Source organism: Ctenopharyngodon idella, chromosome 15 (genome assembly GCF_019924925.1).
Source record: "Ctenopharyngodon idella isolate HZGC_01 chromosome 15, HZGC01, whole genome shotgun sequence".
Classification (NCBI taxonomy): domain Eukaryota; kingdom Metazoa; phylum Chordata; class Actinopteri; order Cypriniformes; family Xenocyprididae; genus Ctenopharyngodon; species Ctenopharyngodon idella.
In genome coordinates, this window is record NC_067234.1 from 2,003,767 (window position 1) to 2,031,685 (window position 27,919).

At 39.4% G+C, this 27,919-nt stretch overlaps 1 protein-coding gene across 1 annotated transcript in view; it reads left to right on the top strand.

The window, feature by feature from the left end:
* The window catches only part of col4a3 (collagen, type IV, alpha 3), a 39,097-nt gene extending 11,400 nt beyond the window's left edge, over positions 1-27,697 (top strand). Inside the window, exons 3-52 of the mRNA XM_051862482.1 lie at positions 2,266-2,355; positions 2,827-2,871; positions 2,969-3,013; positions 3,224-3,286; positions 3,407-3,460; positions 4,611-4,637; positions 4,763-4,837; positions 4,999-5,061; positions 5,150-5,185; positions 6,282-6,329; positions 6,509-6,583; positions 7,529-7,573; positions 7,690-7,752; positions 7,947-7,991; positions 8,790-8,843; positions 8,956-8,997; positions 9,191-9,272; positions 9,976-10,011; positions 10,094-10,258; positions 10,391-10,480; positions 10,771-10,866; positions 11,096-11,166; positions 11,321-11,509; positions 11,639-11,807; positions 12,032-12,124; positions 12,210-12,314; positions 12,512-12,606; positions 12,936-13,086; positions 13,244-13,357; positions 13,449-13,616; positions 13,736-13,825; positions 13,931-14,065; positions 14,226-14,324; positions 14,404-14,493; positions 14,600-14,739; positions 14,850-14,976; positions 15,104-15,184; positions 15,364-15,465; positions 15,543-15,590; positions 15,674-15,859; positions 17,724-17,854; positions 18,756-18,828; positions 18,950-19,021; positions 19,142-19,267; positions 19,352-19,450; positions 19,850-20,062; positions 20,185-20,362; positions 20,548-20,662; positions 21,075-21,247; positions 22,129-27,697. Coding sequence (XP_051718442.1) covers positions 2,266-2,355; positions 2,827-2,871; positions 2,969-3,013; positions 3,224-3,286; positions 3,407-3,460; positions 4,611-4,637; positions 4,763-4,837; positions 4,999-5,061; positions 5,150-5,185; positions 6,282-6,329; positions 6,509-6,583; positions 7,529-7,573; positions 7,690-7,752; positions 7,947-7,991; positions 8,790-8,843; positions 8,956-8,997; positions 9,191-9,272; positions 9,976-10,011; positions 10,094-10,258; positions 10,391-10,480; positions 10,771-10,866; positions 11,096-11,166; positions 11,321-11,509; positions 11,639-11,807; positions 12,032-12,124; positions 12,210-12,314; positions 12,512-12,606; positions 12,936-13,086; positions 13,244-13,357; positions 13,449-13,616; positions 13,736-13,825; positions 13,931-14,065; positions 14,226-14,324; positions 14,404-14,493; positions 14,600-14,739; positions 14,850-14,976; positions 15,104-15,184; positions 15,364-15,465; positions 15,543-15,590; positions 15,674-15,859; positions 17,724-17,854; positions 18,756-18,828; positions 18,950-19,021; positions 19,142-19,267; positions 19,352-19,450; positions 19,850-20,062; positions 20,185-20,362; positions 20,548-20,662; positions 21,075-21,247; positions 22,129-22,198 — 4,842 coding nt within the window. The 3' untranslated portion in view covers positions 22,199-27,697. The remainder of the gene's footprint in view (positions 1-2,265; positions 2,356-2,826; positions 2,872-2,968; positions 3,014-3,223; positions 3,287-3,406; positions 3,461-4,610; positions 4,638-4,762; positions 4,838-4,998; positions 5,062-5,149; positions 5,186-6,281; positions 6,330-6,508; positions 6,584-7,528; positions 7,574-7,689; positions 7,753-7,946; positions 7,992-8,789; positions 8,844-8,955; positions 8,998-9,190; positions 9,273-9,975; positions 10,012-10,093; positions 10,259-10,390; positions 10,481-10,770; positions 10,867-11,095; positions 11,167-11,320; positions 11,510-11,638; positions 11,808-12,031; positions 12,125-12,209; positions 12,315-12,511; positions 12,607-12,935; positions 13,087-13,243; positions 13,358-13,448; positions 13,617-13,735; positions 13,826-13,930; positions 14,066-14,225; positions 14,325-14,403; positions 14,494-14,599; positions 14,740-14,849; positions 14,977-15,103; positions 15,185-15,363; positions 15,466-15,542; positions 15,591-15,673; positions 15,860-17,723; positions 17,855-18,755; positions 18,829-18,949; positions 19,022-19,141; positions 19,268-19,351; positions 19,451-19,849; positions 20,063-20,184; positions 20,363-20,547; positions 20,663-21,074; positions 21,248-22,128) is intronic.
* Positions 27,698-27,919: the final 222 nt, after the last annotated feature.

Genomic DNA, 27,919 nt, shown 5'->3' on the forward strand with positions numbered 1-27,919 from the left:
AAAAAAACGTATAACTGAAGTCCGTAGAGTATCTCAGAAACTGAACGCGCATCTGTATACTGTATCCAGTGTAGACAGCATCAGTGATTATAATGGCTTCTATTTTCTTTTGACGTGATGCTCACATTCAGTGTAGGCAAATGTCAGCCTTTAAGCAACTAAACGACCAGTGGGCGGGGCCTAAGGTGGGATGATGTAAAACTATTTATGATGTCGATGTCTTGCTCTGGAGGCAGTCATATGCAAATATATTTACTCGTGTGACATCACAGATCCCGCAATATCAAAACGAGGCGTTTTTGGAGCTTGAATAAATAAATGCTTTAGGCGCTCTGAACCGTGCCCTAGCGCGTTTGAACCCCAAAGCCTGGTTTGTCTGGCTAGTGTGATCGCTCCGTACTTTGCCCGTGCACGGTTTGTTTAGCCGTCCCTGGTCCGCTTAGAAGAGGTGTGCCAGAACATCGTTCAGTTGGGCTCGGGCTTGGTACACATGCAGTGTGAGCGCTAACCGTGCCGGAGCATGTTCTGTGTGCGCTACTGTTAACATTGCGATGGCAAATATCTTAATTATTACTACTTGGATAGTACACTTTTCCATTAATATAATTAATTCAAGTGTATTTGGGTTTATAACAGGTCTGGTTCTCACCTTATTGATGAACAAGAATTGTAGTTTGCGAGTAAAGCTGCAAATTCCTCCATTAAATGGTTAGTTCACACAAAAATGAAAATTCTGCCATTTATTACTCACCCTTATGTCGTTCCACACCCGTAAGACCTTCGTTCATCTTCGAAACACAAATTAAGATATTTTTCATAAAATCCGATGCCTCTGTGAGGCCTGCATTGCCAGCAAGATAATTAACACTTTCAGATGTCCAGAAAGCTACTAAAGACATATTTAAAACAGTTCATGTGACTACAGTGGTTCAACCTTAATGTTATGTAAATCACTAGATATTGTTGAATAAAGTCGCTATTTTGTTTTTTGCCGCACAAAAAGTATTCTCATTGCTTCATAGCATTAAGTTTGAACCACTGTAGTCACATTAACTGTTTTAAATACGTCTTTAGTAGCTTTCTGAAAGTGTTAATTGTCTTGCTGTCAATGCAGGCCTCACTGAGCCATCGGATTTCATCAAAAATATCTTAATTTGTGTTCTGAAGATGAACGAAGGTCTTACGGGTGTGGAACAACATGAGGGTGAGTAATTAATGAGTAATAAATCTATTAGGCAGTATCTTAGCGAAAGTGCTTTTCTTCCTGTTTTCTTCCATACAAAAAGTCACATCATATATGATGTAAGCGTGCTCCAGCCCTGAACGTTAAGTGCAATGTGAGTGCGGGCCAGAGGGCGATTGGGGAGGAGGAACAATCGCGCTCGGGCTCAGTTCAAGGCAACCGTGCCTAGTGTGGGTACACCCTGAAGCTATAAAACTTCTAGGCCAGGGTGTTTTAATGGTTATATTTAAAAAAAATCAAACCCAATTTGATTTCTGATGTCATGACCCCTTTAAAACACTAGGCTTCACACACAGACTTTTTTAGATAGTTACATAGAAAACTGGACATCATAGTAAACAACTAAAGATCACACACTGCCAGAGGTTCAAGTTGTTCCGAAAACAACAAACTCATATAGAAACGTGCCCAGTCACTAGGAGGTGCATGACAAATGAAAACAATATGTGTACTGGAATCGGATAAAAGTATCAAGCATGTTGGATATCCTCAGACTTGACAGAGTCATAGTCTGAGACTAAAACATTAAAAAATAAAGTCCATGCACATCATATTTCTGTGAAAATCTGCAGAGTGGTTTTGACTTTTGGCAGCTATAGTGTCGACTCCTCTAGACTGTAAACAGGGCGAAAATCTCAACAAACAACGTGTAATGTATTTCAGCCTTTACTGTGTTTTAAACAAACATTTTATCCATAATAATCATGCAACTTAATCATCAAAGTTACAAATATTTTTGTTGAAAGTAGCTGATAAACCAACACACTCTCATGGTAATTTGTATTTTTTGTTTTTTTTGTTTTGCCCAATTAGTGGCTAATTTTTCTTATGAATTCATATGATATAATTTCATGATCTGCTTACCCCTCACTGACGGTTAGGGGTGCTTACTTTTTTCCTACATCATACGTTTTCATACGAATCAAATCATTCAAAATCGCCACCTCATTAAATAGTTACATTTTTGGATAAACACAATTTGTCACAATCTCAATCTCTCAATGATTCTGTCTTCGTTTCAGGGTGACAAAGGGTCACGTGGTAAGGATGGTGTACTTGGAGTTCAGGGGCATCAAGGAAAGGAAGGCCCTCCAGGACTTCCTGGTCCAAATGTATGTTACATACGGCTGCTTTACAAGTACACAGTTTCAAAATATATCAAATGTACAAAATATAATACTAAATCTTACACATGCTTTTAGAGGAACAATATAGAATTTTCCCTGTATTTCCTCTCCACTGCTTATAGAGTTTTTCATTCTTCGCCAGTCACCTACAGACAAATATATTAAGGCATAATTTTTTTTCCCTGAACTGCTAAACGAGGAACTTACAGAATTTGAGATATTATTATTGTAATACTTTTTGTGTAAGTCCATTTTTGCTATATAACTAAAATTAATTATTCATTATAATATGTTGCCATATTCTTATATTGAGATTGAGAATATCTTTTCGTTCATTCTAATATATAAAATATTTGCACAGACCTTTATTTTTTTGTTTTTTTGATATTCAACCACATATAAACAAATTGATTGTTGCATAGACTCTATTTTTTTTTTTTTTTTTTTATCATACAGGGAAATATGGGAAGGAAAGGCATCCACGGACATAAAGGTTCTAGGGTACGGAGTGTGTGAGTGTGGTAATATATTTCCTGTGACACTTGCAGTATAATCGAACAGTAGCCAATCTCTCTGTCGTTCTCATTCTCTCAATAAGGGAACTTTAGGGACCCCAGGATTCTTTGGCCCACCGGGACTCCCGGTAAGTTTTTAGAGTAGTTTTTGAGAGCTTTTTGCTTAAAAACTTGCATTGGAGTGTATCCAGTATCCATTTCTGGCCAAAATGCTTAAAAGAGGAAGACAGATGCTACTTATATGTCATAAAAGCTACTTTTTATGACACCATCATTACTGCTTTGACTAACATTTACAGAGAATATCATTTTGTGAATATCATGTTTTCCTCTTTCAGGGGATCCCTGGAAAAGAGGGCCCGAGGGGGCTTCCTGGTCGCCCAGGATGCAATGGAACAAAGGTAATGCAGTTAGTATAGATCATTATTTGTAAGTAAATCATTCCTTTAACTGTACTAAAGCCTACCAACTGTCACCAGACTAAAGGTCACTGTCATTATTGACTTCTGTTTTTCTTCCAGGGTGATCCTGGTCCCCCAGGCTTTATAGGGAAGATGGGACTTCCTGGATTACAGGTAAGTTCTGAAAAAGAGTAAGCAAATGTAGTCAATAATATATTTGTTCAAATCAGGTAATATTAATATAACGTTTGGCTGGTAGCAAAGTGAACCCAGTTGCAGTGCTTTATTTTGGGAAATAAAAAATAAAACTAAAAAAGTTCTTTGAGGGGGAACGAGGATACAAGGATACAAAACTCATCAATGACCGACTTAAATCAATATCGCTGTGTCCGAAATCACATAAGCCCCTTGATCCCAGAAAATTGCCATAAAAGCATGGTGATATGGTTACATATCACACTGAAGTAGTAATAAATTAACATTTATTTAAAATAAAAGTTCTACTTTGGCTAAATTATTGTTGTTGGAAAACACTCTTATAAAGTAAAAAAAGTAAAATGTCCATCAACTATGCACTTCAGAATCTCGGCTGAAGTGATGGGTCATCTGGGTACTTTTCGCCTACTGTTTGTCAAATATGTATTCAGACATACTACTCTTTTGGCGTACTGTTTTTTGCATACTATATAGTAGAATAAGTATTCTATTTTGAATGCAGCGTAAGACCTAGTAAATAACTAAACAATATGGCATAAACTAAAAAAGCAACAGGTGTACTAAGGCTCAATTAGTATTTTTACCATTGTAAAAGTAATAATTTTGTAATAATATTATTATTATAGCAGGAATAGTAAAATAAATAATATATTTTATATTAAATAAATTAATAAATTTGCATATGCAGGAAACAGGAAAAAGGGTAATTTCATAATAAAAGTAACGTAACAGAAAATGCTAAGCTGCACCAAACAGTAATCAGAGTGTAACCAACATGAAAATAAGATGTACTATATATATATGAAAAAGTTTAATGCACAACATGTAATGAATTTTGAATTTTGAAAATTCTGAAACCTCCACCAGTGGTACACAGAAAGACAGTTGTAAGTATGAATAAAATACCATGTAATGAATACTGGCATGCTATAGATGTTTCATATTTGAATTCATTAAAAATTAAAATGTGGATGCTTTGGGAAATGAAAAACTAAATGCTCTTGTTTTTCTTTGGTACGTGTTGCAGTGTGTAAGTCTGTATTTGGGCCTTACTCTGATTTAGGCTGCTAATTTAAACTACAAACTTTGTTGTTGTTGTTGTCTTTAGGGTAAGCCAGGAATCCAAGGACCTAAGGTGTGTTTTATTCGATTAACTTCAATACATCAAGAAGTGTTAACAAACTGAATTGCTTATTTAAAATAAAATGCACACACGTAAATTCTAATGTTATGATGACCATAAATTATTGCTATTTTTAGGGAGATAGCTATTTCTTCCCACCCTCTGCAGAATTGAAAGGACATTGTGGTCTTCCAGGCAGAAATGGAGATAAAGTAAGATAATTAATTATAAGAATAAAGTGAAAAATACAGATTGAGCATTTGGACAAGCACTTTTTTTATTACTTTATGTAACTTTATTCTTATTCTCCATTTTGTTGTATTCTGTGTCAGTTTTTTTGACTGAGCTTTCTCTTTTGGTTGTGGATCTACAGGGTCAACCAGGGTTTCCAGGGTTGCAAGGACCAATTGGACCAGAAGGGCCTAGAGGTGCACCAGTAAGTTGTTCAATGTTTTTATCTCATTATGATTAGCGTCATGATTACATTATTGTCATATTTATTTAACTGTTTAATGATTTTTTAGGGAAAAGATGGCATTCCTGGATTACAAGGAGAGAAGGTTAGTTCTGATTAGCTAATGATAACATGTCAGGCCAGTATTAAAGGCACAATATGTAAGATTTTTGGATTAAAATATACAAAAACCACTAGAACAGTGTTATATATTTTGTTGACTTGTGTACTTACAATATCCCAAATGTTTCCAAGAATATTTAAATCCAGAGAAATAAGCAATTTTAACCAGGACATGGACCATGTCCGTGCGTCGCATATCAATGACATCATACCCGCGTTACTCTCAATTTTATTTTGTAGAAACCATGGAAACACCAAAGACGCTTTATATATTATGTGTTTTATTAGACAGGTGAGCAACTGTTTGGATACATTCATCAACAGAAAACTAATCATTGTTATATAGTTCAACACAGCAAGTCATATTGTTTAAATCTCGTTTTCTTGATTTACCGCGAGTACCATGTTTTACTATGTCTAATATCGTTCTAGCTAGTGTCTCATAGCAGCCACCGAGCGAACGTAGCATTATAACAACTTTCAACACACAAATGTATCTAATATGATAAAACTGCGCTGTTACCCCACATACTCATGACCGGAAGAAGTGGCCTCATTCCGCTACAACAGTTTTCAGCCACACCCTGGTTCATACTACAGTAATGTTAATAAATCTTTAATACATTAGCTCATCCATGAATATGATTTCTGCCCGAGTCTCTGCGGATTCTTTTCCTCCGGCTGTAGACACGAAGACAACGCCTCCCATGATTCCACGAAATCAAGGTGTCATCAAGCTACGCCTTTGTTTTGAACAAGCGACCTCTAGAGGCAAAAACTACAAAGTGTGCCTTCAAGGCCCAGGTATATTTCATTTTCCGCGTTTCACTCCGTCTTTCACACGATTGAGTGCTCAAGCCTTTCAAAGTATACTTCTTTGGCCATGAGCATTTTAAAGCACTCAAGTCACTCGCACATGCGCTGTTGTACACGCACTGTCCGCGGACCCTCCTGATGATTACAATTGTGGATATTTGTGGATAATTGTGGAATGTGGATAGCCGAAGTATACTTTGGGTTTTAGTATGTATGTATGTATGTATGTGTGTGTGAATCTAGCATTTTTGTGTTACGTATAGGGTCTAGAGGGTCGAAGCGTGGAAAGAATTGGACCCGTAGGTCAAAAGGTCAGAATTTTCAGCTTTACTTTTAAGTTTTTGCTTACTATTACAAAACAAGGATGTTTGTCACCTACAGTATGTGAATGTGCAGGGTAAACCAGATGAATAATTTGATTTAAATTTAATAATGGTCTCTATAAGCTGATTTTATGAACTTTGAAATGCATTGTGGTGCTCTTTTGTAGGGGGAGAGGGGACCACCTGGTATACCAGGACAAAAAGGTGTAAAGTTATTTGTATCAGGACCAAAGGAGCCTAAGGTAACATTTCTCTTAAAAGTCATTCATTGTGGGTTTTATTTTATCTTATTTTTTTAGACTGTAATACAAATGAATGATTTAAAGGGTTAGTTCACCCAAAAATGAAATTCTGTCATTAATTACTCACCCTCATGTCGTTCCACACCCGTAAGACCTTCGTTCATCTTCAGAACACAAATTAAGATATTTTTGATGAAATCCGATGGCTCTGTGAGGCCTGCATTGCCAGCAAGACAATAACACTTTCAGATGCCCAGAAAGCTACTAAAGACGTATTTAAAACAGTTCATGTGGTTCAACCTCAATTTCATGAAGCGACGAGAATACTTTTTGTGCTCCAAAAAAACAAAATAATGGCTTTTCAACAATATCTAGTCATGGGCGATTTCAAAACACTGCTTCGAAGCTTTATGAATCTTTTGTTTCAAATCAGTGGTTTAGAGCAAGTATCAAACTGCCAAAGTCATGTGAACTATTGAAATTTCGAAACAAGGCCTCTTTTACTGAAATCATGTGACTTTGGCACTCCAAACCACTGATTCGAAACAAAAGATTCGTAAAGCTTAAAAGCTTCATGAAGCAGTGTTTTGAAACTGGCCATCACTAGATATTGTTGAAAAGCTGTTATTTTGTTTTTTTGGCGCACAAAAAGTATTCTCGTCACTTCATAACATTAAGGTTGAACCACTGTAGTCACATGAACTGTTTTAAATACGTCTTTAGTAGCTTTCTGGCTGTTTGAAAGTGTTAATTGTCTTGCTGGCAATGCAGGCCTCACTGAGCCATTGGATTTGGCAAAAACATCTTGTTTTGTGTTCCAAAGATGAACGAAGGACTTACGGGTGTGGAACGACATAAGGGTGATTAATTAATGACAGAATTTTCATTTTTGGGTGAACTAACCCTTTAAGTTTTGTGAAAAAATCACTCTCTTTTTGGTTTCAGGGTGACACTGGAGATATTGGAGACATTGGATGCTTAGGGCAGACTGTAAGTAAACAAGACTGCTTTTTTTTTTTTTTTCGCTGTTGTTTAAATCGCTTGTTTAATAGGGATTGCTTTAAGTTACTTCATCAATCTTAAAACCCAACTGCTCTATTCTGCAGGGTTTTCGTGGTCCTCCTGGTCCTAAGGGGAAGAAAGGGGAAAGTGGAGAGCCTGGGGCTCCGGTAAATAACTAAATAAAGAGAGAGAGAGACAGAGAGCATCAAACAAGACTTTAAAAAAAATGTCTTTTTAAAATATCACACTGCAGTCTCATTCCTTTCACACTACTACTTATACTTACACACACACACACACACACACACACACACACACACACACACACACACATGATTTGTAATGATGTATTGATTTTCAGGGGAAACCTGGAAAGGATGGGCTGCAAGGAGAGTTAGGCCCTAAGGTAAGCATAAAATCTTTTACAGTGGCCCCGCCAGAGAAATGCCAGGAAGTTTTTGGTTATCAATATTATAATGTTCTTTAAAGGGGTCATGACATGGATTTTTTGTTATCTTAATACATTCCTTGAGGTTCACTTATACTGTTAGTAAATTTTTTGCATACATATATGCAGAAACATTTTCTTATGTAGTTATTTATTTTCACAGCGAGTACCACCGTATGTACACCGTCCGAGACATATCATAAATTACAGGAAAAAAATAAAATCGATGCTAAAATTAACTTCTCCATATTTCTCTTTATTTGCATAAAGTTAAACATATCTCAACTCTGTCGCATCACTGGACATGCCTACATTCTGTCGCCATCAGTCACTGTTGCTTGTGTCTCCGGAAATCGCCAGCTCTCCATTGAAATGAATGGGATCGCTGGTAGTGTGAACGCAGCTTACGTGGTTGAACGCCATTGTGCAGGGCCTATGGTGGGCTTATGTATAACTATTTGTCGATGTCTTGCTCTATAAGCAGTCATATGCAAATGTTTTTGTCCATGTGTTTTCTCAGATCCCACAATATCCAAACAAACTATTTTTAGAGCTTGGTTATATAAATGCTTTGTTTATTATAAGGAGGAAGTTTTAAGCTTTGAAACTGACAGGATGTTTTAATGGTACAAAGGTCAAAAGATCAAGGAAAATTTTATTTCTTTTTTCATGACCTCCTTAATTAAAAAAAAAATATTTTGATAGATCAAATAATAGATGTTCATTATGACCAAGAGTTTTGTTTTGACCTCCTAGGGAGAGCCTGGAGATGTAGGATATCCTGGAGCTATTGGGATAGCAGGGGAAAAGGTATCTATCTGTCTGTTTGTAAATAAAAATTATTATTATTATTATTATTAATCTTTCTTTCAATTCTCTTTTACTTGAATTCATTCATCTGTTTCTTTGTGTGTGTCTTCAGGGACCGAAGGGTGACCCCGGTGCCCCTGGTATTCCTGGAGAGGTAGTGATACTTTCACTTATGGCAATCTCCAGATGTTTAATCTCACTTTAATCACATCATGTTGCCTGCGACAGTGAAACTGTTTATTCTATTTCATTAGCTGAAGAAGTAATAATAATTACTCTTTATATTTAATAAGGAGTTAATAAGAACTTATTTATGAAGTGTTATTTAAATATGATTTGTATTTCAGTTCAGAGTAATAAATAAGATGATCAAAGGTCAAAAAGGTATTCCCGGGCCACCAGGACCTCCTGGTCTACAAGGCAGTGAAGGTTAGTAACCAAATTAATTAAAACTACTCTCATGCAAAAAAGAACCACCAACAAAACCAGCTAAATATGCCATGAAATGGTTTTATTTCTTTTGTTAATAGGCACAAAACTTTTGACTGTAAATGCAATATGCAAACACAAAACATGGCTTAATTAATGAAATAATGTACTGTACTTTTTTTTTTTAAGAAAAAGAAGAAAATAATGCTTTTATTCAGCAAGGATGCGTTACATGGATCAAAAGTGGCAGTAAAGACATATAATGTTAAAAAATTGTCATATAAATGCTGTTCTTATAAACACAAAAATATTAAGAAGCACAATTATTTTCAACATTGATAGTGATAATAAATGTTTCTTGAACAGCAAATCAGCATATAAGAATGATTGAAGACTGGAGCAATGAATAAATTATCACAAGAATAAATTACATTTTAAAATATATTAGAATAGAAAACTGGTATTTAAAATTATAAGAATATTTCACAATATTGCTGTTTTACTGTATTTTTTAATCAAACGAGTGCAGCCTTGTTGAGCATAATTTGTTTTTTGAAAAAAAAACAAAAAACAAAACTAAATCCACCGTAAACTTTCGAATGGCAGTGTATGTAATAATAAATAATAATTAATAATAATTATTCTAATTTTATTAAGCCAAAGTATATAACCAGATGTTGTTATTTTTTATATCATTTTAAAGGTTTCAGTGGTTTTCCTGGACCTCCAGGTCCTCCAGGTAAAATTGATGCATCTCTCTCTCTTTTTTGCACACACACACATACACAAACGCTAAATTCCTCTTCGTTCAAATATGTCAGGGAGCCCCATACCAGGACCAAACGGAAAACCAGGTCACCCAGGATTTAGAGGTGTGAAAGGGGAAAAAGGTGAACCCGCACCTGAAATCACAGGACCCACAGGACATGATGGCCCACCAGGGGAACGAGGACCCCCTGGTGACCCTGGACCTCCAGGAACTCCACGTAACTGTTTTTTTGTCAAAGACTGCCACCTTAAATTTATTTTATTAATCGAGCTTGACTGTTGTACATGACCTTTTGACAAGACACTGTTTGTTTGACATGACTGTTTGTGCTCCTCTCCTGCATCCCCAGAAATCAAAGGTCGCTGGGGACTAAAAGGGCCCAGGGGTGACAAAGGCCTAACAGGCCCTCAGGGTCTGCATGGAGATCCTGGAAAACCAGGTGAGATTAACTCTTTTCGTGATGTACTTTATGTTAAAGGATTATTTCAGGTTCAATGGTTAAATTAAGCTCAAGTTAAGCTTTATTTATTACCACTGTAAATAATTTAGATTAATCATTTGCAAAGTCTTTCCTAGAGGAATTATTTTAAGGTAAGCATGCCACAAATGTTGTTCATATAGTTGGACCTAAAACATTCCTTTAAATAAAGTGTAGGTTACGTGAATGCATACAGTACAACCAATAAACGTGCTAATCACATAATGCTGTTTTCCGTCATTTTAATACAGGAGAGCAAGGAGAACTTTGCAGATTGTGTGCTGCTTCTGCTGCTGACCCTGGACCTCCAGGACCAGCTGGAGTTTCAGGCGAACCTGGAGAGCCAGGTGATGTCATCATTATGTTGGCCTGAACACCCTAGCAATCACATAACAATGCCTTTGCATATGTCCAAAACACCTTAACAACATCTATAACACCCTAGCAATCACCAAGAATGAGCTTCATAGATAGGAACCCTACTATGGTGCATCCATATTGGTGGATCTCTGCTTTTTGTTTTAGTGATTTGGGTTGGTTTCAATAACAGAACTTAAATTCAAATTATTTGTGCAGGTCTTGGAGGACTTCAAGGCAATAAAGGATCCAGAGGCTTCAAAGGTCCAGAGGGTCCACCAGGTCCTCCGGTCAGTTTCGCTGCATACTGCCACTAAACCCAATCATCATCCTCATACAGTAACTCAGCAAAAACTATTATTTGTCCACTCCAATTATTCAGTTGGTATTGCAAATAAAGGTTTCAAATTCTCAAGAACAGTTGTCTATGATGTGTTTTCACAGGGTTTCTTAGGTCTTCCGGGATTTCCAGGGCATCCAGGGCCCAAAGGAGACCTAGGGATGAGATCTGAGATTGGGGAAAAAGGAGATAAAGGAAATACAGGTGCAGTAGGGCTATTGGGGATAAATGGGAAAGATGGTATGCCGGGCACCCCTGGCTTCAAAGGACCACCAGGAGCAAAAGGAAACCCAGTTAGTACTTGGAACTTGTTGTAACCATAAACTCTTAGATAACTGCTATAACCTTGGTCTAAATTTGTGTAGCCAATTTTAAAGACACAAGTTTGGATGTTGACATAACTTGAAACTGACTTTTTCCAGAGTCCTCTAGGGCCTAAGGGCAACCAAGGAGATCCAGGGATTTGTGGGGAACCTGGCTGCACAGGTCCAATGGGCAGCCAAGGGTCAATGGGTGTCGGACAACTAGGGGCACCTGGAGAGAAAGGATGTTTGGGAGTTGTGGGCCGGCCAGGAAATCCTGGAGAACCAGGTATGAACTGATGTAATGTATGTTAAAATATGGGATGTTACTGAATGGTTTAACCTCAGGAACTATGCAGAGGGTGTTGAGTAGCCTAAAGCTCACAGCAAGCTTCATCTAACTCTAGCTAGTAGGCAAACTGTTAAAGCCCATCATCAGTGAGTTGGAATACAAATACATTAGTGGTATGGAGGAGAAAATACAGGCTTAAATATTACAGTTGCATCCCACAGGTGAGAAAGGATCTCCAGGACTAGTACAAACGACACCTGGAGACCCAGGTGAGCCTGGATTGCCTGGTCTTCCGGGTCTACCAGGACCTCCAGGTAAGCAGAGGGGATAAAAAAACTTGGACAAGTAGACTGAAAACAGGATGTAGAATGGATAACCATGCATTAATGTATGTTTTAGGTAATGAAGGTTGTGCTGGGGTTCAAGGATTCCCGGGATTGTGCGGGTTAAAAGGAGAGAAAGGACTGTCAATGCCAGGAGTTCCTGGACTTGCTGGTCCCAAAGGTGGGTGAGAAACTTAACAGCAAAACATAACAGCAAAGTTTGTTTCTGCCAACTCTACAAAGTGCATTCATAAGTTTCAAATTAGATTCAAAACTATGGTTTTGCATCCGGTTTTCCCTTGGCTGTTTAATGTTGTGGATGGGTGTCTTCAAATGGTGGCACTCCTCTCTGATCTCAATTTCTTCTCATTGTTGCAGGTGATAAGGGTGTGAAAGGGAAGCCAGGTCCACCTAGTTATGGAGGTGTAGGCTGCCCTGGCCCTCCAGGACCACCAGGAATGCCAGGCCTAAAGGTCAGAGACCTTTATAGTGCCCAATTGTATGGACCAGTTTAATCATGTTTTATAGTGTGTTTTTGTTCTTTTTGGAGCTTGACGGTCCTGGTCACTGTATGCTTTTGTTGTACTAAAAAGTAAATAATAGTCCTCAAAATTACTTCTTTTTTGTTGCACAGAAGAAAGAAAGACAGGTTTGGATTAAATGATGACAGAACTTTGCATCAAAGTGTTTGACATGAAGCTTCATCATTCAGCAGTGAAATTAGCAAAAACTAATTTAATTGAGATGATATGAGTACAGTTGTATTTTATTGAATGAGAATACATTTAAATTCCATCCACAGGGTGAAATAACATTTGGCTTCCCTGGGCCCATGGGTCGGCAAGGCCTGCCAGGAGATGAAGGGTGCCTTGGGCTACCAGGAATCTCTGGCCTCCCTGGATTATCAGGATGTCCAGGTCAAAGGGGAAGGGATGGACCACCAGGAGACTGTGGTTGGTGGATTCCATGCCGATATATACATACACACACACACAAAATTATATATACAGTCTTTTCTATGTCTATTTCTTTGTCTTTTCTATGCCTATTCCTGCTCTCTCTGTCCATCTATATATTAGTCCATCTCTCACATGCAGACTGTTCACACAGGTGCACGGGGTCTTGATGGTTTGCCAGGAGAGGCTGGTGTTCCAGGATGCTGTACGCCAGGATCTAAAGGTGACGAAGGACCCTCAGGCATCAGAGGACTAGATGGACCCACTGGTAAGAAAATCCCACATTTGATGGCAAAAGTCACTATTGAGATACCAATTTGTTCAAATCACCACAATGGTGTCCACTGTATTGTCTTTAGGGCTGCAAGGGCTGAAGGGGCCACAAGGTGAAATTGGACAGTGTGGCCAGGGTTTACCTGGTATAGAAGGTGTGGTTGGGATACCTGGGAAAATTGGACAGACTGGTTTGGTTGGTATCCGGGGACCAAAAGGTTTCCAAGGTCGGGATGGTCCTCCAGGCTGTCCAGGTACTCAACATCCAAGTTTTTGGAACTTGGAGACTGGTCAAACAATTAATGACCAGATACTATTTACCAAAACACAGCAACCAATTTAAGCTTTTTCTAACTGCTTTGTTTTGTTTCAGGTACACGGGGAGATCAGGGGAGTCCTGGAATGTTTGGTCCACCTGGAGTAGATGGAAATCCTGGACCACCAGGGCTCCCGGGACCTAAAGGTTCAGACATACACACATACAAATCTAGCAATGAATTTAAGGTGCTTTTTCTTTTATATTGGTGAAATTGGTCATATTATAATGATGGTTATGGTCTCTCATCAGGTTTAATTGGTAGGAATGGAGTGCCTGGTGACAAAGGAAAACCCGGGGAACCAGGAGACCCGGGGACCTGTGGTCAAAAAGGACCGCCATCAAATATTATGTGTCCAGGGGATCCCGGTGACCCTGGCCTACCAGGTGACCCTTTCAACATCTGGTTTCCACTTCTGTTAAATATGCAAGCTATTATATCTATACATTCAGTTTACCTGTTCCTCAATACGTTTTCCGTAACCTCCACCCTTTTGATGGAACTGCAACACTTCTCATTATATTTAACATCCTCTATGTGTTTTAGGTCTTCTTGGTCTGCCTGGCTCTAAAGGGGAATTAGGATTCCCAGGCAATTATGGAGAATGTGGGAAGAATGGAGATCCAGGATGTCCTGGTCCACCAGGTATAGATGCTAAAATCCAAAGCCTTGCTGTCAACATTAGAACATAGTCCATATGTACAAAAACCTTCTTTTTTGTCAGGCCCTCCTGGTGACCCTGGCCAGAATGGTCTTCCAGGAAATCGGGGTCTTGATGGAAACTTTGGGGATCCAGGAGTTATGGGGTTTCCAGGCAAGTTCATACACACTCATCAATCTAACCTTTTTTTTAACACCATGATGCTTCAGATGTCATTTCCATAAGACATTTCACATATGCAAATGTGTTTCTGTCACAGGAGTGAAAGGCCCCAAAGGTTTACCTGGTTTACGTGGGGAGACTGGGGATCCTGGTGACCCAGGGCCAACTGGACCAAAAGGGATCAAAGGTGAACCCAGCCCTCCTGGGCCAGGACTTCCAGGACTACCTGGTGAGAAGGTATCAATCTCTATAATTCATTTCTCATTGCTGAAAAAAGTAGCACTTGCTTTCTAAGGCAGCTGTAACCAACTACCCACTCTCATGCTTTCTTTTTCTTATTCTGTCAGGGTGAGCCAGGCTGTCCAGGGGTTAGAGGGGAAAAGGGTGACAAGGGTATATGTGGGGAAAATGGGCTCCCAGGTTTTTCAGGGAGTCCTGGGGAAATTGGCGAAACTGGAGTACCAGGAGGTCCAGGTATTCATTTATAAAATTTAATCCTTTCATTTTCAAAACTAACAGAAATATTTTTAATATATCTTTTCCAAAGAAAAAGTATTTTCATCCCATCACATTATATTGTTATCCAATGTCACAATGTTAGGACCTCCAGGAGCTCCTGGTGATGAGGGTTCAGATGGACTTCCAGGTCCACCTGGATGTGAAGGGCCCTGTGGTCCACCAGGTACAATCCTGTTCTAGCATTAAATTATCCCCTTCTGTTACATGTATTGTATCTTGACTTGTAATGTAAAATGTAACTTACATGTAACCAACACCAAGAATACAAATTCTGTAAAACATGAAGAATTCATACCACTGGTTTATTGTCTTTTCCAGTGATGTATCTCTATGTTTATTAAGGTGTTCCTGGTTCTGCTGGAGCTCCCGGTCCACAAGGACCTCGGGGGGAAATAGGCAGAGATGGCATTCCAGGATCAGCTGGAGATAAAGGAGATAGAGGGTGTAAGATGTCACACACAAACACACACGTTCATATGAAGGAATATTCTTATTAATCATTCTTGATTTTGTTGTTTTAGGCACTACAAATGGGGATTGTGGCCCACCTGGTGTCAAGGGTGTGAAAGGTAAGTCCATGCATGCACCCTTCTAACTTGCGGATGTTAATCAGTTATCCATGCTTACACTTTATGTGCATGTTTAATTTCAGGTACTAAAGGCTGTTCTGGACCCCCAGGGCCATGTGGGCCACCAGGTCCCTGCGGTCCAGTTGGAGATATTGGTCCCCCCGGCAAACCCGGAGAAATGGGGCCACCCGGGTGCCCAGGTCCACCTGGTGTCTGTATCAGTGGCCCAAAAGGGGAGCAAGGACCTAATGGACAACCTGGCCCACCAGGTGATTAGTCGTCTTTGATTATTAGTGGTGCTTGCTAATTACTATTGATAATACTTAGGGTCAACATTTTTTTAAAATCCTTTGTCCCATTATACATGCTGCAGACGTGAATGATACCTCACATTGTGAAGCTTGTTGAGGAGAGGTGTGCTATTGCTTTTCTAAGTGGTGAGACTTACCTGGTGGAGACTTACCCTGATTTTTACCTAGTGAATGATAAAGAAACATAGAGAAAAACATAGAGACTTGGGTGTGGGTTCTTTTGTAAACCTAAAGTAATGACATAACAACCACCCTTAAGACCCTAGCAACCACAATAACACACTAAAGGCCACTCAAGAGACCTTAGCAATTGCATTGCAACGGCTTGGCAACCACTGGCAAAACCTTGGCATTGTGGTAGCAAGTTTTTGTGTGTCCAGATACCACTCTATCCCCTGGTTTCACAAACAAGGCTTAAGCTAGACTAAAATTCATGTTTGAGCTGTTTTAAAGGGGTGGTATAATGTCATTTTTACAAGATAATAAGTCTCTGATGTCCCCAGAGTGTGTATGTGAAGTTTTAGCTCAAAATACCCCACAGATAATTTTTTATAGCATGTTAAATTTGTCACTTTTTGAGGGTGAGCAAAAACGCTCCATTTTTGTGTGTGTCCCTTTAAATGCAAATGAGCTGCTTCTCCTAAGCAGAGGGCGGGGTTTCAAGAGCTTGTGTTAGCACATATGCTGTGTTCGACATCGCCCCCTATACCCTCATTCACTATTCCCTACATTACTCCACTAATATAGTTGAAGGAGTGAATGAAACGAGTGAGTGAATTCAGACACTGAGTGTGCCGGAAGGGCTGCCGATTTCGCATTTCAGCCATAGTGTTAGCAATGTCGATTACCTCATGAAGACTCACTGAAAATGTCAGAAACAGTTAAGCCTTTTATGTTCAAACTGAAGTCGGACAATGATGGAGAGACTCAAGAAGAAGTGACAACATGTAGAATGCAACAGGACGTTTCTGAATGGTTAGTTGCTTAATTTATGTAGCTGATGTGGGATATCTTAAAGTCACTGATTAGCATATTCTGTCATGATAATCTATAAATTGCTCGTGTGGGAACTGTTGTAAAATGCCTACAGGGCCAGAGAATATATGCTGCATGAAGACAGAACAGGTATAGTTTAGTTTAACTGTTAGTTTAATATCTTAAAATATGTCAGAGCCATTGTTTTGTCTCAAGATGCACACCAGTAATGTGTTTTTCTAGGGTAAGTTTATAAAAGCTACTTAAATACTTAAATTGAACTAAAGGCCTAATCCTGGCTTAGGCGAAGCCCTGTCTGTGAAACCAGGCCTTTAGGTTTAATATTAATCTAATTGGGTATGTGACCTGACAATGCATGTAAATAGTCACCTTTATTTATTTAGCACTTTTTACAATGCAGATGGTTTCAAAGCAGCTTAACAATGATAGCAGGGAACATAATTTTGGCTGTATAGCAGCTGTAGAAGAAAATAGTGTCATTGTCCTTTGTCATTGCTTAAGTAAGTTTAGTATTGATTCATTTCAATTCTAAAAATCATTAGTTATTAATTTAGTTCATTTATCTCAGCTCTGGAGAAAACAGTGATGTCATCGTCCAGCTCAGTTCAAATCGCATTCAGTGGAGTCGATGCAGGCAGATCAGTAATATTGTTGAATATTAAGTGGGTTACAAATACACTAAATGTAGATTCTTCATGAAAGATGTCATATTTATGGTTCTGGCAACATCTATAGTGCTTAGCAATCTGCTATTGTTTACTCTCAACCTGCTATTAATTACTGATCACATGTCTTCTGTTGTTACTGTGTGAATTTTTAAATACAGGTCTCAGAGGACCATGTGGGCCTCCTGGCGACCCAGGTCCAGGCCTAAAGGGAGATAAAGGCTGCAACGGGCCCCCGGGGCTTGTGGGGCCACCTGGTTGTGCTGGTGATCGGGGTGATCCTGGTAAACCAGTAAGTGGACACAAAAGGAGATAAATGCACACTCCGGTCAACTAGATCTCTATCAATTTATTGATGTACTGTAGGCTTTTATGAAGTTGTTATTTTTAGATTTTTAGATTGAAGTCAGAACCAGGAAGAAATATTCCATAATAATGACTGTTTGCTGAAGAACCACTATTTTCAAAAGCATTTATAGTTATTATTAAAGGATTAGTTAACTTTAAAATGAAAATTACCCAAAGCTTTACTCACCCTCAATCCATTCTAGTTGCATATGACTTCCTTCTTTCTGATGAACACAGTCAGAGTTATATTAATAAATATCTAAGCTTTATAATGGCAGTGAACAGGACCAACGAGTTTGAAGCTCAAGAAAGTGCTTCCATCCATCGTAAACGTATTCCACACAGCTCCGGGGGGTTAATAAAGGGGGTTAATAAAGGCCTTCTGAAGAGAAGTGATGCCGTTTATGTAAGAAAAATATCCATATTTAACAAGTTATAAAGTAAAATATCAAGCTTCCACCAGACCGCCTTCCCTATTCAACTTGCGAACAAAAAATGTAAAGTGAACTAATCCTTTAAGATTAGAAAATGTGAATCAGTGTTATTTTAGTATTACTTATTTATATACTATTATAGTATTTTTGTTATTAATACTTTGAATTGGCTTTTTCATTATTTGTTTCAGTTAGTTGCCAAGGCAATTTTGTTTAAGTTTTTCATCTAATATTTATATTTTATTTTATTTCAGATTTATTTCAATTATAATAGTTTGACTTTTAGTTTGAGTTTTATTTAAGAATACTAACAGCACTGATGCGACTCTGATTCACATTCAGTTTGTGGTTGAATAAATTATGGAGTTTGTTTGTTAGATCCAGACATGGGATAAACTGTAATGTTTTTAGGGGAGCGATGGATGTCCTGGTTTGAAGGGTCTGAAAGGAAATATGGGGCCAGTGGGTTGTATTGGACCAGTTGGTAAGAAATCCTAATTAAATTGGAATTTAATGAAATGTAAAGAAATCTTCAATTAACTACATAGGTTGACTGGTTGATAAATATTCATTTTATTTAAAGTTTTTCTATACTTGTATTATAGGCCAAAAAGGACATTGTGGTCCAATTGGGCCTCCTGGATTAAAAGGTTGTAAAGGATTTCCTGGACATAAAGGTGATCTTTCATATACTGGCATACTAACATACTAAAAATTAAGCCATTGCAGTTTGTTGTGTCATATATATTATTTTACAAGCAAACCTGAACATTTTCCCCCTCTTTGTGATTATTTAGGGCCAAAAGGTGATGATGCTGTACGTGAGACCATCTCTGTCCCCGGTGACCCTGGTATGCCTGGAAAAGCTGGGGAGAGAGGAGAACCAGGAGAACTCGGACCTAAAGGATTACGAGGTCCAAAAGGTACAACGCCACAAACACAATGCTCTAATTTTCTCTGATGTTTAATGAATTCATCTTGTATTTGCATAATTCCCTACCTTTTAGGAGCACAAGGTCAGAAGGGAGATGCAGGTGCAAAAGGAGATGTTGGAAAAGATGGGAGCCCTGGACCGAGGGGCGACACTGGCCCACAAGGAGACCAAGGTAAGTCTTAAAAATGGTACACCTAGAAGTTTGGACTTTTCTATTTAAACTATAGCTAATTGTACACTACCATACAGTACCATACAGTATTTATTTACTAATATTGTTAAATATTATTGCTATTACAAATAACTGTTTTCTAAAATGTAATTTATTCCTGTATTGACAAAGCTGAATTCTTTGATAAATAGAAAGTTCAAAAGAACAGCATTTATTTGCAATAGAGTTTTTTTTGTTACATTATAAATGTCTTTGCTGTTAATTGCGATCAGTTTAATGCATTCTTGCTAAATGAAAGTATCCATTAAAACTTGAAGTTCAATTTAGGCGACATCCGTCCAAAATTCCCTGTGAAAAAGTAAAATGTCGTCATGTAAAAAATCTTCTTTGCCTCCGAAGGTCCTGCTGGTTTGTCAGGCGAAGTGGGTGCCAAGGGCTCACGGGGTGCACCTGGGCAAAATCTGAAAAATGGGTCAAGAGATGGATTCTTTTTTACCAAGCATAGCCAGACAATGGATATACCAGCCTGTCCTAGTGGGTCAAAACACCTGTACAATGGATATTCGCTTCTCTTCATCAACGGCAATAACCGCGGACATGGACAAGACTTAGGCATGAAACACAGACAGAACATTTATATGATAACACACATACAAATGCAGATAATGCAAATGGTCACATTTACACACACAACAATATAGATTTTCACAATCTGTGTGCTTGTGTGTTTGTAGGAACTCTGGGAAGCTGTTTGCCAATGTTCTCCACCATGCCTTTCCTGGTCTGTAATCATAACGACACTTGTCGCTACGCCTCTCGGAATGATTACTCCTATTGGCTGTCTACAAACACACCGATGCCCGCCGATGAGGCATTAATTTCTGGTGATTCACTGGCACAGTATATCAGCAGGTAAACACAAAGCCTGTGTTCCCTCAGTAGTACTTATATTATTATACCTGTTGTTCTTAAAGGCTGAGGTAATGCAAGTCAGTTTGTATTAAACTGAAAGACATCCGTGGATAGATAATATGATAATAATATGTATAAAAACAGAGGAGATCAACTCTCTATCTCGCTCTCTCTCTTCCTCAAAGGTGTGCTGTGTGTGAGGCACCAGCTAATGTAATAGCAATTCACAGCCAGACCATTAATATCCCAAAATGTCCTACAGGATGGCTTCCACTATGGCAAGGTTACTCCTTTGTAATGGTAAGTGGCAGCCATTATTTACGAAGTATGGCAATAAAGACATCATATGAACAGAATCAAAGATTTAGTCCATGTTTGTTAGCTTAGAGGTCATTTATATTAGTATACTGCTAAAAGTTGACAAAATAAACATTTAACATCTAGAATTCTTAATTAAAATGAAAGCGAAAACTTGTACTCCAAGTAATGTAAAACTCCTAGATACTGCGATGGAATATCACAGGTATAAATTAAATGTTAATATAAATATATAATAAACAGTATATAAATAAACATAAATATGACCTTTTAAAAACATTAAAAAACCTTCTAAACAATAAAAAACATTTTAAAAAATCAAAAACATGAAAAAATCTGCTCCCTTTCTCTCCCTCCCTCTCTCTCTGTGCTTGTTCTGGTTTATTTTTCCTAGCAAACGGGAGCAGGTGCAGAAGGTTCCGGACAGCCGCTGGTCTCACCTGGATCCTGTCTGGAAGAATTCCGGAAGATTCCATTCATAGAGTGTCATGGTCGTGGCACCTGTAATTTCTATCCTGATTCCTTCAGCTACTGGCTTGCATCACTTGACCCTAACAGAATGTTCAGGTACAAGAATTTAGAAACTTAATTTTTTTATTGAATCTGCTTTAGATTATATGGGTGATTCTTAAATTGGGGTGGAGATCTAATTTTCACAAATCAGATTTGACTCTTGCAGTGAAAAGTGCTGCTTGAATCGTGACTGGCATAGTTTTAAAATACTGTTATATTAAAGGATTAGTTCACTTTGAAATGAAAATTACCCCATGATTTACTCACCCTCAAGCCATCCTAGGTGTATATGACTTTCTTCTTTCAGACGAATACAATCTAAGTTATATTAATAATCACTCTGATGCTCCCAAGCTTTATAATGGCAGTGCAAGGAAACCACTTGTAATAAAGGCCTTCTGAAGCGAAGCGATGTGTTTGTGTACGAAAAATATCCATATTTAACATGTTATAAAGTAAAATAACTAGCTTCCATCAGACTGCCTTATGTATTCAACTTTGGGAAAAGTTTACTTACTTTGATTCGTAAGTTGCAAACGGAAAGCGTAGGATGTAGCGTAAACATTTTGAACTACGAGAGGCGTTACACTTTCTTCCTAAGTTGAATATGGAAGGCAGTCTGGCGGAAGCTAGATATTTTACTTTATAATGTGATTAATATGGATTTTTTTATTTTTTACACAAACGCATCGCTTCGCTTCAGAAGGCCTTTATTAACCCCCCGGAGCCGTGTGGTTTCCGTGCACTGCCATTATAAAGCATAGGAGCATCAGGGTGATTATTATTGTATTCATCTGAAAGAAGAAAGTCATATACACCTAGGATGGCTTGAGGGTGAGTAAATCATGGGGTAATTTTCATTTTAAAGTGAACAAATCCTTTAAGTAAACAACATCACGAATGAACCAATAACCTTTTTTATTCTCGTTCCTCAGCATGCCAGTCCCCCAGACAGCAAGACAGAAAGACATTATCAGCCGCTGTCAGGTCTGTATGAAGCAGTAGTCTTAAGGTCAGAGGTGACCTTGGTATGAGACATCCGTGAAGTCAGCCCTCAAGTGTTTCACCTGGAAACGACTGGATATGAGATGTCATTATGTTTGCTGTTACCTTGTGATCCAGTTAATGAGTGGAATGATACAGTTATGGGTGGGCAACTGTTCATTTTTTAAACACTTTTCAGCCAATCAGAACTTTTGGACAAGTTTAAGGCTGAAATACATTACACAACTTTTTCTTAGATTTGCAGTTTAGATGAGTCGACAATAGTTGCCGAAAATTCTCCAGTCTGCAGATTTTGGGCAGTCTGAGTTGACCGAAATTTCACCGAAAATTGCATAGTGTATGATGGGCACAGACTCTGATTTGTTTAGCTTCAGACTATGATTCCATCCAGTTGGAGGAATCGTATTTTGAGCTGATTTTAGAACACATATCGTAGTGTATGACACGTAGGTACTGAAACCGAAGCTATCCTCTATCTACCAGTGTTGCAGTGTTATTGTATAAAATACAATAACAGAACATACGTAACAAATTAGCCTCAATATTTGAAATATCACCACCGATAAAACAACTGACTGCAGCACTCACCTCTAACTCCTGTTGTAATCTGTAGAGTCCATACTGGCCACATCTACCCACCCAAGACCACATCCAAATGCGCTAGGTTCATTTTTTTTTTTGCTACAACAACTGCTGTGGTCAACTCCTACATGTCAATGTTTGTTTTAACTGTCATGCATCTTCTAGCAACAAGGCACGTGTTTTTGTCTGAGTTTGTTGTTCATATGCATTGAAAGTCTGGTAGTGAATGATCTTCAGCCATTTAGTATATGACATCCAGGTTTGCTCAGAAGTCGTGTAGTGTATTCAAGCCTTTAGTTTTTTAGGAACAAAAACCAAACAAAACAATGGATTCCCTTTTAATGGAAGTTCTTTGTTTTGGATTTGCTTTATCCTAAATCCAAGGTACAAGCCCAGTGTTTGTCATTGATTTCTGCTTTCTCTGTGTCCTGTCGAGCACTTCTAAATGTGTTTTCTCTCAAATTTACTCTAAGTTATAATTGAGAGGTCCAGTTTAGGATTTGGGGGGACTTCGGTTCAACTACTTCTCATTACTAAACAGCTTTCATGCTCTAAAGTGTAACTATTTTTCATTTGTAGTTAAGTATGAATGACTTTTGTGTGTGGGAATAGCAGTTGTGAGAATGATAATGAGAACGAGCATTGCGTCAGTTTTGCTGACACTTATGGGGAAAACTCCTGTTTCTCTGAATCCTGAAACCTGTTTGGTTCAAGTCTGTGCATCTGCACAGACAAATGGCATTTCAGCCCGCCACAAAGGGTGGGGTTGACTGCCTATACAGTGTAAGTCATACAGAAACGGCGTCAGTCATAATCTTATATAATCCAATCTAATCCAAAAGCCTCGCAACAAGCGCTGAACGGAAGTTGCTCTGTGAGCCGACAGCTTGAAAGCGCTCGATTTGAGGGCCCCTCAATCAGCTGTATAAAGAGGGGCTCAGACTGCAGTCAGAGCCTGCTGCATAATACATAAGTATTTCCGACTGACAACACCAGTGCTTGATAAGCAGGGAAGTACAGGTTGTAAAATCTGATGAAAGTGGACAACGAGGACTAGCTGGCCGCCGCACAGATATCTGCGATAGAGACTCTGCTGGACCATGCCCTAGAGGAGGCCATTCCTCTAGTGGAGTGGGCCCTCACTCCTAAGGGGCACAACAAGTCCACAGACTTGTAAGCCAGCGCTATCGCATCCACGATCCACCTGGAAAGTCTTTGCTTCGAAACCGGCAGCCCTTTAGTGCGGCTCCGAAGCTGACAAACAGCTGCTCTGATTGCCAAAACAGGCCAGAACGCTCAGTATACACTCTGAGGGCCCTTATGGAACAGAGTGGATGAAGTGCCTGTTCGTCTTCTGTGAGCAGAAGAGCTAATAGCACTATCACCTGGCTTCTGAATGGGGTAGAAAGCACTTTTGGCACATAACCTTTCCTCAGCCTAAGGACCACTTTACTGTCGTTAGGACCGAACTTAAGGCAGGAAGGTTCCACAGATAGAGCCTGCAGATCTCCAACTCGCTTGATTGACACTAAAGCCAGCAGGAGAGCAGGCTTAAGCGAGAGGGACCGAAGGTCAGCTGACTCAAGCGGCTCAAAAGGAGGGCCTTGAAGAGCCCTAAGTACTGTGTAGAGGTCCCATGATGGTACCAAGCAAGGGCAGGGAGGATTCAAACTTCTAGACCCTCTGAGAAACTTAACGACATTAGAGCTAAATTGAAGACCGCCCCCAAGAACGAAATTCGTTGGCTGGGGAGCAGCGAGCTCTTGCCAAAGTTGACTTCCCAGGTTCTCCAGATGACTGAGGAGCAGAGAGTCCAAATGGAAGGACTGTATACTGGTATGCCACCCCCTCGAATGCAAATCTCAAGAACGGTCTGTGATGGAGGCCATCTGGATATGAAAGTAAGCATCTTTCAGATCCACTGATATAAACCAATCCCCAGGGCAAATCTGCACAAGGATTTGTTTCATAGTTAAGATTCTGAATGGCCGTCTCATGAGGGTGCGATTCAGATGTCTCAGATCGAGAATGGGCCTGAGGCCGCCATTTTTTGGGGGGATAAGGAAGTAGTGGCTGTAAAAGCATGACTCGCTGTGTTCCGTGGAAACTCTCCACGGCACCTTTTTCTAGCAGAGACTGAACTTCAGCTTGAAAGACATGAGAACTGTCTTCTGAGACCAAAAAGTCCAGCTCAACACTCCGGGGATAGCCTGCCATGCCCGGAGTCAAGTGGCGAATGGTTGAAGCGCTACAGGATGCATCTCACGCTGAAGCGAACAGTATTGAGAGGAGGAGGAATGCTCTTTTCATGAGAATGTAAAAATTTAGTTTGATCACAGTGATAAGGTTTGAGTGCGCACACTAACGGGGCGGGCCCAGAACCAGAAGACATCGTCTCCAGCACCCTGACCTGAAGAGGGGACTAAGAGATGGGCGAGCTTTGAGTGTGGTCCGGCCTCGGCCGGGACTTTACTCTTTCCTTCTCCCTGAGGCATCAGGACTACTTCGGCTGCATGGGGTCTATCTTGGGGTGAGGCCCTTGCCATTTTGGAAACATGTAGCGTCTGGCCAGGTGAAGGCATGGCTAGACTTCAGGCTCCGCTTTCGGCTGGGGATGAACGGGTATTGAGGATGCCCTGGGTTGCTGCTGAGTCGGCGGGGCTGTCTTGGAGCGACTGGAGGCAGTGGAAGAGCAGGCTCTCTTCGGTAGGAAGTGGCGCATAGCCTGTGATGACTTTTTTGGTGCTCTAGCACCACACTAGGCTGGCCAATGGCTTGCGCGGTGGCTTTTGTGGTGCTTTTTGTGTGACTTGTCCATGTCTTGGAGGAGTTTGGCCTGATACACTTGACGTACTGCCATTGTATGTAGCACTGAGAAGGCCTGGCCGTCAGCAGCGAGTGCTCTGGAGGCGAGTGCTGAGTGCTGCATGGCTTTGAAGGGTGAATTGCCTTCATTTTCAAGCCAGTTGCCATGGGTGGGCAGAGACTGGGCAGAGACTGCGACAGCCTCTTCCAGTGGGGGGAGCTTCACATAGCCTTTTTTTGTGGCACCATCTACCGTGGAGAGAGCAGACGAAGAGAAAGAGTGGACACACGCCGAGTATGGGGCGCGCCAAGTCTTAGTGAGCTCTTGGTGTACTTCCGGGAAGAACGAGGCTGGACGCTGGTGGGGCACCGATGTTGCCGTCCTGCTGCAGGAACCACTCGTCGAGTTGGCTGCGGGCGGGCTCTTCTGAGGCCGACCAGTCCAAGCCGAGCTCTTGAACAGCTTTAGTGAGGACTCGCATGAGCTTTGAGTCCACACGGGGCCGCACGTCATCTGTCTCTTTAAGTGGCGGAGGGGCAGAGTCATCACCAGAATTCGCCCAATCACCAGACTCAGAAGCGGCCAGAGACATCGAATCCAATTTGTCGTTAGAGCCGCCAAATGAGATCATGCCACTCGCAGCAGATGAGGGGCATTGATCTTTGCGGGTGAAGAGCACAGGCTGCTTAGGCTGGCGGCTCAGTTTCTTCTTTTGCTGAAGTGTCGCTGTTCCGCTGAAGGAGAAAGATTCTGACTGACAGCGTTTCTGTATGACTTATATAGGCAGTCAACCCCACCCTTTTTGGCGGCCCGAAATACCATTTGTCTGTGCAGCTGCACAGACGTGAACCAATCAGGCTTCAGGATTCAGAGAAAACAGGAGTTTTTACCCATAAGTGTCACCAAAACTGATGCAATGCGAGTGAACTGTATCGAAAGGGAACCCTTTTTTTTCCCTGGCAAAATTCAAGCATTCATTGAAAAACATGCACTCAGTGAATAATAGTTTGAGCTCAGGTTGCTCATATTGAGCAAAGACTGTATATTTAATTCAGTATTTAAAATGAATAGAAACAGAAAAGTTAATCTACACTTTAGCAATGCTACTGAGAAATAGTTTATTAATTAAAGTTTAAATACTTTAATTTTAAATGTTAACTAATACACATTAATCTCTTCCTGACTAACTCTCTATAAACAAATATTATCTTAATGTGTTACTAATTTAATAAACAAATAGTAATACAGCAAATAATTATCAGTCTTCCAAGTTCCAAATTTATTTTATAATAAACGTCCTTTAAGGAATTGCCTAAATATCTTGAATTAAAATTCAGTAGATCTCTGCTTAAGTATTTTGGATGTGTCTGAAGCATTGTGTGCAATTGTCAGAGTAAGCAAGGCATGCTTATAATTTGACTATGATTTTCTGTCTGCTTTAGTATACAAATATGTTGCTATACATCTGCTTTGCTTTTGGAACTTTATTCAAGAAAGAATCAAAGTCTGTTTCTTAGTGTACAAAATTGTTTGTGGAAAGCTTATTTGAAATTGCTTTTGGTGCTGAGGTTTTGCAAAACATATTTATGCTTGTTCATATTTAACTCTGAGTGACTCGGAGTTAATGGTGCTATTAGTTAGATGAATGAAAAAAGGAAAAGAAACTTGAGAAATGTTGAGAGAAACATTTATTATGTATTATGTGTAGTCATTATGTGAATTAAATTTTCTGTACTGAACAATAGAAAGCAGAACTGGCTGAAAGAATTGTCTGTCCATATGAATCACAAATACTGTGTTTTGCGGTTTCATAATTGCAACTAAAAACATGATTGCACACATTTAGTTTTGAAGTTATTGGTCTCTTTTTTGACTGCAGTGTTTAATAGCTCGAGAACTGTATAATTGAACATGCTGTAATGTTTTTTGGTCCAAAACAATGTGTATATATTGAATATTTCTGTAGAAAATGTATGTGTATAGCATCACAATCTCAGTTCTAAGTTTTAATTGGCCTAATGATACTTTTTTGTCCCCTTAATTCAAAATAATGATTGTGTTTGGACATGTAGTAACATTGCACTAATTGAATAAATAATCTTTTGGATGAAGATGTATCTGTCTGTCTGTCTGTCTATCTATCTATAATAACCACTTTTAATCTAAGTTTTATGTAACCTGGTTTTGAGATTTGTTTGCCTTTTCTAAGTCATGACTACTTAAGGCTGACCACAAGATGTCAGGGCAGAATCTCTTTTTGAATGCCTAATGCAAATGTTTTGTGTTACTTTTCACTATATGACTTTTGTTATAGTCATATAGTGACTATAACA